The sequence below is a fragment of the Hipposideros armiger genome, unplaced genomic scaffold, assembly GCF_001890085.2.
Source record: "Hipposideros armiger isolate ML-2016 unplaced genomic scaffold, ASM189008v1 scaffold_64, whole genome shotgun sequence".
NCBI lineage: Eukaryota > Metazoa > Chordata > Mammalia > Chiroptera > Hipposideridae > Hipposideros > Hipposideros armiger.
Window position 1 is genome coordinate 2,666,723 of NW_017731414.1, and position 10,330 is coordinate 2,677,052.

Here is a 10,330-nt window from a genome sequence, read left to right on the forward strand (position 1 = left end):
CCCCCGCCACCTGGGGCAGCCTCGCCCCGCCCCTGCCACCTGGGGAAGCCCCGCCCCGTTCCCGCCACCTGGAGGAGTCCCGCCTCCGCGGCCCCGTGAGCATAGGGTCGCCCGGAACCGTAGCCCCCCATTTCCTCCCTGCCTCGCGGCTCCTTAGTCGCCCCTTTCCACTTCCGGCGTGGGACTCCCCTCCCAGTCCCCGCACACCTCGCGCGCCCGCGGTTTCGGGCCTTCGGGGCAGCTGAGTCACTCGCGGCCGGAGAATTCCCGCGGTGACCTCACGGCGCCCGGGCTCAGCTCCGGGTGGTCCCAGGGTCCGCACCCCCGTCTCGGCCCCACCTCACTCCCTCGCGTCCAATCCGCCGCCGAGTTCCAAGCCACGCCCTGATCCGACCGGGCTCCCACCGCCCGGACCCCCTCCCAGTCTCGCTTCCCTAAAGCTGAGCTGCGGCGCGCGGCGACCTCCGAAGTCCCGCGGACCTCTTCGGCCTCGGCTGACCGTCCTAACGCACTCGTTTCTTGCAATCATGCCTCTGCGCCCCCTGCCCCCGGCGGCGCTGTCCCCTGCCCAATCCAGGCCTGTGGTGGCCCTGGGCTCCCACGGCCCAGAGCACACAGCCCCATTGTCTCGGTTATCTGCACTTTGTTCTATTTGTTTGATTAGGCAGGGCCGAGTGGGGACGCGGAGCTCCGGGAAGGCCGGAACGGTGTGACTCAGCCCGGTGCCCAGGTCCAGCCCAGACTGCCTGTAGTGCTCAAAGAAAGGGGGCCTCAGTTTCCCTGATAGGTAAAATGGGGCCAGAGGATGCTGCCCTCACCTGGCAAAGAAAGGCACTCAAGGGTATAAAGACACATTTTATTCAGAGGCTATCAGACCCCAGGCACCACCATACGGTATGTTTTGTCTGGGCTGTCCCTCTACCCCTCCAAGAGCTGGTCACTTGGGGTCAGCTAAGGAGGCAGGTGGAGGTGGGGAAGTGGGAAGTGGCCGCAACCAAAGTAGCAAAAGGCACCCCTGTTCCAGAGGTCTGAGACTAGGATGGATCCCAAGGATCTTGTGACCTTTATTGAAACTGAGTATTGACCCTGAGTGACCTCTGAACCTGAGTGGCCCTGATGTTTGGCAGCGACCTGTGTCTGGTGGGGGAATCCTGGTACATTGCCCCCAAAAGGGTTTTAGTCTTCCTCCAGGCGTGTAGTTTTTACTTATAGGAACTCTCCAGACCCCCTAACATTGAACTTCTAGGGAGAAATGTGTCCATCTTCTCAGTCCTGAGCTGCTTGGTTAGAATGCTGGGATGGTCAGAGATGGTCCTCAGCTTCCTCAGGTTGGGGGTCTGGGCAGCAGGTGGCCTTGGGCACAGCCTCACTGTGCAACTTGGAGAGTAGTCGGGCTGTTTCCTGGGTGATCTCAAAATGCTTGGGCAGCGGGGCGCGGCGCAGGGGGCTGCCCTCGGAGGAGACAACAGTAGGGCCGGGCCCCCTCCTCCGCAAGCTCCCTTGGAGCCCTTGTATGACAGGGGTCTCCTCACACAATTTGGAAGCAACCAGGGCCAAGCTGGACAGCTGGTGGGTGACAGGCCGCACACCCCCCCGGGAATACTTCACTGGCTGGCGACTGAAGTGGCCACGAGACTGTGTCCCCAGGAGTGAGTCCTCGGGGCCTTGGCTGGACACTGTGGGATACGGTGGTCAATGCTGAGCACCCCTGAGTCCTCTGGTTATCCCCTCAGGACTCATCTCTCAGTCAAGCTACCCTGGGCAGGGGCAACCCCAGAGCTCCTGGATTACTCCCCACCCAACACACTCACCTTCCCCTCGCTCATCATTGGTGTCTTCAGCCACTTCCTCTCTCAAGTCACTATGTGGGGCTGGAATCTGCAGGGAGAAACCCAAGACCAAGACGCCAACAATAAAATTCAAGTTCTTCGAAGACTCAAGACTCTTGGAGAACTGAGAGTTTGTTCCTCGGCATGCAAGTTCCTTTGCAGTTTTGGTGTCTAGGGAGAGATGATGCACTTAACAGTGTATTTATTGCTTGTCCTGTTGTGCAGAGCAATGTCATTAGTCTCAACTGTGGGCTCCCTGACGGCAGGAACGTCCTTGTTTAGCAGAGGGCCAGGCCAGGTTGTGACTTAGCCATCTCCACACTCGGATGAGGTCAATCTCCCTCCTACTGTTTTCTGCAACCTTACGCCACTCTTTAGCTCTATATTCTCAGTTCTGCCTTTAGATAAATGCTAACAGGAGCTGGAGTTCTATATGTCAGCTACTGTCCTGAGCACTTCTGAGCAATTCCAGTTCTCAGAATCCCATAGCATACTGGCAGCTGCTTTCCCACAGCACACTGGCAGCTCTAGGATGCTGTGGAGGTCTGTGTGCTCAGAAATGGCAGGCGTAGCAGGATCTGAAGGGTAGGGAACCCCCCCTAGGAGTTTCATTTATAAAAGTTTTACACTAACAGTATCCACCACTCAGGGCAGTGGTGAGGATGACAGGAAGCCTATAAAGTGCCTGTGCATAGTAGGTGGTGGCCCACAGACCCCTCTTTGGCCTCACTTCTGACCACATTACCTTCACTCATTCATTGCAGTGTGGAACTGTGCCCTGGACATATCAGGTATGCTCCCACCGCAGGGATTTTGCACTGGCTATTCCCTTTGCCTGGAACACACTTCCTCTGATCTCCACCTGGCTTGCTTCTCCTTCACATCCTTCCAATCTTTGCTCAAATTCACCTTCTAATGAGACCTGCCCACACTGTCCTTCTTACTGCTACAAACTGCCCATCACCTCTCACTTTGGTGCCCCTGATAACTCTTACCTTATGTTACCCTTTCTTTTCTCTATAGTACTTGTTACCTTGTAACATCCTATATGACTCTGTATCATATTTCTTGTTTATTATTGATTTCTTTCCCAGGAGAATGCAGGCACCAAGAGAATGGGATCTTTGAATATTCTGCTCACTGATATATCTGTAATGCCTAGAACAATGCTTAGCACACAGTAGGTGTTCAATAAATATTCTGTTGAAGAAATGATCACCCATGTTAGTACCTCTGTAGGGCTCTACGCTGTTGTTTCCATTACCCGCCACTCCATTCCTCACTTTTCCTTCCAGAATGAGCACAGGGTAAATAAGGAAGGAATGAAAGAGAAATCTTTAAAAGGAAAGGAAGGAAGGCAAGAAAGATGGTTAAATGGAGAGAAGACCCTCCTCATGTCTGTAGGCCCAGCAGGTTCCTACCTCGGGGGGCGTGGCCTCGGGATGCTTCTCCAGGGCACAGTGGGTCTCAGCGTCTGGGTCAGGGTCTGAGGCTAGGGCTGGGGGCAGGTGATCCGGGGCAAGGTATGGGGGTGGTTGCTGGGGGCTGGTTGTGAGGGACTCGGGGGCTGGGCTAGGGTCTTGAGGCGGAGGCTCCGTGGCCATGGGGAGCTCGTCCATCCCGAAGATCTGCTCGTAGTGCTTGATAAGGAACTCGACAAGCTGGGCCTGGTGCCCAGAGTCCAGGAGGTAAGTAACAGAGCTGGTGCCAGCTGCCCCAGGACTGTCCGGTGGCCGCAGCAGTGTTGGCCCAAACACAATGCCCAAGTTGTTGGCAGACATCTTGTTTTCCTCAAACTGTGCAGCCACTCTGGGGATGGGGTGAGTAAAAGGGTAAGGGCACAGAGTACACAGTCATTGACCATTGGGTACGACCTGAAGGCCAGCCTAGTGGTGACTTGCCTAAGTCATGGGTCAGTGGTCCTGGTCATTGTTTGAGACCAGCAGCTACATGTCTAGCTATAGGGTTCAGGGGTAGGCACCCAAAGTCAGGAGTCATTATTAAGGTTCAGAGCTCAGAAAATACATGCAAAGTCAGAGATCAGTGTTAGGGAGGGTCAATCCCAGGGGTCAGTAGAGACACATGTCCAGGGAAGGGGTCACAGAACCATGCCTCAAGTCTGAAGTCCTGTTTCTAGGTCAGGGACAGTGCACACCTGAAGAGATGGGCCACCAAGTGCCGCAGAGTGTTGTAGTTAGAGTCAGGCAGCTGCACCAAGAGGGTCTTCAGCAAGCGGATAACCTCAGGGCTGGGGTTGGGGGTCCCAGGGTTGTGCTCAGGGTCTGCATGCAGGAGGGTCTTAGCCAGAGAGATGAAGGCATCGTAGAAGTGGAAGGGGACCACGGGGTCAGTGAGCTGGGGGTGAAATGGCAGGGGGGACATGGGTGTGGGCGGGCTGCAGAGGTTCCTTAGCCTAAGCCCATCCTGCCCCTGCCCACTGAGCACCCACCTCCTGGAGGAATCGCTTGAGGACACATGAGACATCATGAGGTGAGTTTCCCGACAGGTCCACCAACGCTCGGCCGTTCTCGAAAGCTTGGCACAGTCGTTCCACACGGACCCGGGACCCACTGACTCGATAAATGCCCTGCAGGGTAGGGTGGGGAATAGACACCTAGGTTGTAATCCAGCCATAGAGGTCTGGGTCACTGCTGGGATGGTAAAAAATTAAGGGTCAAGATGGCACCTGCACACCCAGGGCGCGCTGTTCTATCTCGGCCGTGCACCTCGTGACTACAAAGGGCACCTCCTCCGGGAAGTCCCTGGGCAGCTGCAGGAAGTCAACCCCAAAAAGGGGTGTCCGGGCTGGGAGCCGCCTGTGTCCACACAGGATCAGCAGAGTCTCGAGGCAGCGCTTGTGGCAGGTCAGAAAGCACTGGGGGGAAGGTCACAGGGTCAGGGAGGTCATTGGGGAAGAGAAGGTTGTAAGGATCCTTAGGGAATAGGAAGCTCATGGGAAATCATCAGATTAGGGTTAGTTGTAGGGGTGAGAAGGTCATAGGAATATCAGGTCATGGAAGTGCTTGGGGTGAGGGAGGTCATTGGGGGTCAGCAGAGGGCATTGAGTCATTGGCCCAGGCCACACCTCCTCGCACTCGGTCCCGCTGACCATGAAGGCCTCACACTCCCGGCACTTGGCTGGACCCCTCAGCCGCCGCAGCCGGTGGGTCTGGGCCGCGCTGGACAGTGTCCACTTCCTGAAGGGGCTGCCTGACCCATTCTCGAGCCCATCTCCCAGGTCTGCTGGAAAATAACATCAGTGGGGCCTGGTTCACCATCTCTCCACCCTGCCCAACCTGCTTCCAGCCTCACCAGGGTCTCGCTCCTCAAAATCATCCGAGGACTCGGTGCCTGTGGACGAGACCTTCACCAGCCGCCTTGTGCCAAGACCTGGAGTCAGAGGGTCACAGAGGTTGGGGGTCACAGGGATCATGGGGAGGCTCCAAGTCTAAGGAGACATTTCTAGCTTTCAGGCCTTTCAGAACCACCCACAGATGCCCTTTGGGGAAAGTGTCAGAGGTCATGAGGGGGTCAGAGTTTGAGGGAATAGGTCAAGGGTATGGGTAGGTCAAAGTATAGGTAAGAGACTGAAGGTCTGAGCCTGGCCAGGGGCTGGAGGCTGATCAGAGGTCAGGAGTGGGTCAGGGCCAGGTCCTGGCCCCACCTGGGCTGGAAGTAGGAGAGTCCAGGGACCGAGACTCGCTGCCTCCGCCCACGCTGTCCACATCGCTGCCTGGAAGGGGGCCCGGCGTCCCTAGGAGGGGACAAGTCAGTTAGGATGATCCCCTGTCCCAGCACTGCTCCTGCCCAACCTTCACCACACTCACCCTGCCAGCCTGTGCCTGTGTCCTCCCAAGGCTCAGCTGCACTCTCATCCAGCCGTGGAGGTGGGGGACCAGAGAGCTTTTTTCTTGTGTCTAGAGGGGAGCTGAGAAGAGAGGTTTGAGGGCTCTGAGAACGAGGACACTGGTCAGGGGTAACATCCCTCAGGCATTGCATCTTGAATCCAACTCCAAGTACTTGAGTCTGCAAGCCCTGATGTGTATGCGCATTGGTGGCCCCCAGTGCAGGAATCCCAAAATCTTGACCCTCTCAGGACTGGGACAACCTCCCCACCTCCAAAAAGAGAGCCTTCGATACTAAGTCCAAGTACTGAGGCTTTGAGTTCTCTGACCCTGAGTTCTAAGCCTCATGATGCCAGCAATTGGCACGGTGTCTATGGGGTTCCTTCTCTACCCGATGGTGATCCTAGGGGCCCACCTGTGCGGGGCAGGCACAAACTCCTGGAAAGAGAAGGCAGGTGGTGGGGGCGGGGGGGCCTCAGGCCGCAGTGCCCTCACGAACTCCTGGTAGCGCTGACCGGGTACGAAGGGTGCACAGCACTCCGCCAGTGCGGCAAAGGCACGGGGACCACGCTCTGCTTGTGCCTCCCGCAGCCTGAACAGTCCCAGGGTCACCTGCCAGGTGGAGACCACACGGGAGAAATGACGGTGGAGGTAGGGAGCTGACCCTTGAAGACATCAGCTTAGTCAGAGTTTGAGGGCGGGGCCTGGCAGTGGGAGGTGGCTTAGTGAGGAGGGCAGTGGCTGGTCAGAGCTGGGCCCAATCACAGGACCCCATGGTAGTTGGGGCACTCAGCTGGGGCCCAAATGAGAAAGAAGGGTGCGGTGGGGGAGAGTGAGGGTGGGGGAGAGTGAGGTCGGGTAGGTGGAGAAGGGTCTCACCCGCCTCATCACTTCGTCCCCCTGCAGCACCAGCTTGCGTATGTGGGACACAATCCGCTGCTTGGCAGCCTCTAAGTCCTGCTGCTTTGCGTTGGCCTCGCGGACGCAGGCCTGGTACAGGGCCTCAGCCTCCTGCGCCTGGAGAAACCAAGGCCCGGCGTATGTGGGAGACAGCGCAGAGCAGGGGGCACCGAAGCACTGGGGTGGGGCTGGCAGCAGGGCTCCCCACCTTGGCCTGGGCCTCCTCACGCGAACGCCGCCGCCGCTCCTGCTGTTTGCTGGGTCCCGGCGAGGCCTGGGGGGTTTGGTCCTCCGGGGATGCCTGGGAGCGCACCCGCAGATCCTCGCTGCGTTGTGCATACTGTAGCTGGGCCCGCCGTAGCGCCTGCACAGCCTCGTTCTGGGGGCAGGGCAGGAGCACTGTCAGGGTGAGCGCCCCTCCTTCTCCTCCCCTAGCTTGCCTTCACCCACTCTGGGCCTCACCATACGCTTCTGCTCTTTCATCCACTGCTCCTTGAACTCCTTCCGCCACTTCTCAATCTCAGTCCGCTTGGCAGCCAGGGGCTGGCAAGGATGGGGAGGGGATGCTGCCTCAGGGCCACCAGGTCCTTCCTTTATTCAAGGCCATGTGCCTTTCATCCTCTGTACCCTCTTCTAGGGGTCTGCATTCTCTCAGGAGTCTTCTCACCCAGACCTGCTCTCCCCTACCCCCATGTCTCCACAGTTTTAGTGGGACACCTCATCCTTTTTGTCTGGATCCAGAGATGCCAAGGCTTTCTTCCGGGGAACACTTAGTACCTCCCTGTGCCCCACCAACAAACAAAAGCAATTTTGCAATCGCACAAGAAGCCTGGTTTGAATCTCTGCTGGGTAGCCTTGGGCAAGTTCCTCAGCATCCATGGGCCTAAGTTTCCTCATCAGCAAAATGGCACTGATGGCAACAGTGCCTTCCTGCTGGGTGGTTGTGACAGAATGATGCAGGGACAGCAGGGCTCCCTCACCTGGTAGTAGTCTCTTTTCTGTTGGGCCACTGTCTCCACAGCCAGGGCTCCTAGGCTGAGGTCATGCTCCAGAAACAGGGTATAGATGTACTGCAGGGGCATGTGGTTCTGGGGGGTGGGGAGTGGGGTGGGTTGGAGGATGCTGAGAATCTAGGAAGGTTGGGCTGGGGCTCTGAAGGGCTTGGGCTCTGGGGGTTCTGGTCATGGTTACCTGCTGGTGGATTGACACCTTGCCAGTCTCAGCGATCTTCATGATGCTTTTGGCAAACTCCAGCTCTAGGGGAGACAGCAGGGGTTTGAGTCGGGTAGGGTGTGGGCACCACCTGGGGTCTGGGGTCTAGGGCTTGGGGCCTGGGGCCAGGTGGAAGGGGCCCTCACCGAGGCTGGCTCTCTTTTCGGTCCAGGACAGTAGCTCCTTGGCATAGCGGCTCCAGGTCTTGGCATACTCCAGGGCTGCATCCACACCCCCCTTGGTTCGAATGAGCCGCAAGTCCAGTTCCTCCCCTGGGGCAGACAGGTGGATCTGTGACCTATGAACCCTGACCTCTCATGGAACCCTGATCTTCCTTGAGCCCCCAGACCAGACCAGTGGTTCTTATTCTGCACCCTAAGGCTTCCCCAAACACTCTTTTGCCATGACTTGTCCAGGTTTCAATTTTACACTAATTCTCAACATGGACTGGGGCTCCCTGAGGACAGGGAATCAGCTCTACTGTGTACTCTGCGGTGTCCCAGGGTACATGGGACAAGCAGTCAGTGATGGCTTGTTGAGGAACTGACTTCTTTCTGCCCCCACCCGCTGGCCTCAAAATCCCCTACCTGTAAGGGGTGCAGGACCCTCCGGGGAGGGGTCATTCAAATGGCTGGTTTCACTGGTCTGAGAGGGAGGAAGACAGTGTTCAGGAGCATGCAGGGCGGGGACCCACTTCCCTAAAGCCCCTCCTCCCAGAGGCCCCCTCCTCCCTGTCCCCTTGGCCCCACTCCTCACCACAGTGGCTGTGGGGGTCTTGTCAGGCTCTGGGTCTTCTGAAAGCACAGGGTCTGCAGCCAGCGTCTCATGGGTCCTGGGAGGTAAGGGTGTCAGGATACCACCCTCCACCCAGGCTGTTCTGCTTAGGGGTGCTGGGGACCCCAGGATAGTTTGGGGGATGATCTTGGATATCACCTCTGTGACATCTCTTGTATCTGGAAATTCTGAGGGATGGGATTTGGGGGGGAAAACCAGGTGAGTTTTTTTATGGGACTGGAGACAGAGTTTGAAGGATTACAGGTAACTTTGGGGTCCATAGAGTGGGATTATAGGGATCTCAAGTGTTGAAAGGGGTCACAAGGATCTGTGAGTGTTCTAGGACTACTTTGGGGATTTCCAGTGGATTTGGGGGGTTGAATTTTGGGATATTCAGGTGTTTTGGAGATCCTGGCAGGATTTGGGGGTGACCCAGGCTTAGACTCACACATTCTCCAGTGAGATCTCAAGGTTGTCCAGGCTCCGGAAGATATCACTGTACCTCTTCCTGCTTTCAGGAGCCGGGGGTAGCCCTGGGGGAGGGGAGGGTCACACATGGGCCAACAGAAGTCTCCCTCCACCCACAGCACCTTGGTTGGTTGTTTGGAGGGTCGGGGAGAGACAGAGACAGAAAGAGGAGAAAGACAGACAGAAAGCTCTGGCTCTTTGGGGAATATGGTATGGTGTGGATGTCTGGGCTGAGCTGGGCTGGAGAGAGCCTGGGCTTGGGTGGGGCTGACTCAGGGCAGGCAGATGACACACACAGCAGAGATACCCACAAATGCACGGGCTCAGAAGCAGTGACAAAACAGATGCCGCAGATGCAGCCACCGCTGTCCCTAGGGGAGAGCTGACTTGACAATGGAACCACATGGACCTCAGGCCAGGCAGATGGAAATACACATGGGGCAGACAGGCACAGAGCTGTGGCAGAAACACACACAGGCAGACTGAAACCACGAGGGACCGAAAGACTGAATGACACTCAACACACACAGCAGAGACACAAAAGACAGCCCCAAACACAAGTCGGACCTTGCCACATTTCTGCCCCCGCCCCCCGCCCCAGGGGCTCCAGATCAGCATTTCCTCTCCCTAGGTTATGGAGGAGCCAGGTGGGGATCCTGCCGCGTCGCCCTCTCCGTCAGCGGTCGTGACACCCTGCCCCCATCACAAATATCAGAAGCAGAAGCGGCCACTTCCCCTTCCTGGGCCCCCTCCCCCAGGCATCCGGGGTGAAGACTCCAAGGGGGAGGGAGGGTCAGGGACCGGTGTCCCCGGCTCCTCTGGGCTTGGGGGTCCCCACAATGGAGGATCCCAGCATCCTCCCCATTCAAAAATTCCTCGCTCTGCTCTATGGACGGAGAGGGACAACTGTGGCCCCTCAAGTTGGGTAAGCCGGGGGAATGCCCCTCTCGGATCCCGTATCCCAGACCGCCTACCCGGCTCTGCTGCGTCCATGGCCCGGACCAGGGATCGCTCGGTGGGGACTGGGACTGGGATGTGATCGCGCAGCGCAGGGGCCCAGCCCAGCCCCAATTTCCTGCCAAGGCTGCCGCTGCCAGGCTTCCGTGTTGCCCCGCCCCGCTGCCGACCACGCCCTCATCCAGTAGAGGCCCCGCCCAGACCACGCCCTCGCCTGTGGGCCACGCCCCGAGGCTCGGAAAGCGCGGACCGCGCCTGCTGCCTAAACGGTGAGCGGCCAAACGCGCTGTAAGGCCAGCGCCTACTGGGCGACCACCCTAAGCTGAAACGCCCCAGACCTGGTCA

The 10,330-nt window shown here is 57.9% G+C and overlaps 1 protein-coding gene across 5 annotated transcripts; it reads right to left on the reverse strand.

The window, feature by feature from the left end:
• Positions 1-854: 854 nt before the first annotated feature.
• On the reverse strand, positions 855-10,125 carry GMIP (GEM interacting protein). Of its 5 annotated transcripts, none has more exons than XM_019641780.1 (21): positions 10,003-10,125; positions 9,009-9,093; positions 8,543-8,618; positions 8,374-8,431; positions 7,933-8,058; positions 7,766-7,830; positions 7,555-7,662; positions 7,037-7,117; positions 6,783-6,953; positions 6,554-6,691; positions 6,090-6,286; positions 5,657-5,757; positions 5,494-5,583; positions 5,142-5,219; positions 4,915-5,069; positions 4,516-4,704; positions 4,279-4,416; positions 3,985-4,184; positions 3,251-3,638; positions 1,812-1,878; positions 855-1,676 (listed from the first exon to the last, which is right to left on the reverse strand). In XM_019641780.1, exons 1-21 carry the CDS (start codon positions 10,019-10,021, stop codon positions 1,303-1,305), a joined length of 2,904 nt encoding a protein of 967 aa, XP_019497325.1. In that variant the 5' UTR covers positions 10,022-10,125; the 3' UTR covers positions 855-1,302. The 5 variants fall into 5 exon arrangements, with proteins under 5 accessions (XP_019497325.1, XP_019497324.1, XP_019497327.1 ...); XM_019641779.1 differs by having other exon boundaries at positions 4,915-5,072; XM_019641782.1 differs by lacking the exon at positions 10,003-10,125 and adding an exon at positions 9,596-9,617 and having other exon boundaries at positions 4,915-5,072.
• Positions 10,126-10,330: the final 205 nt, after the last annotated feature.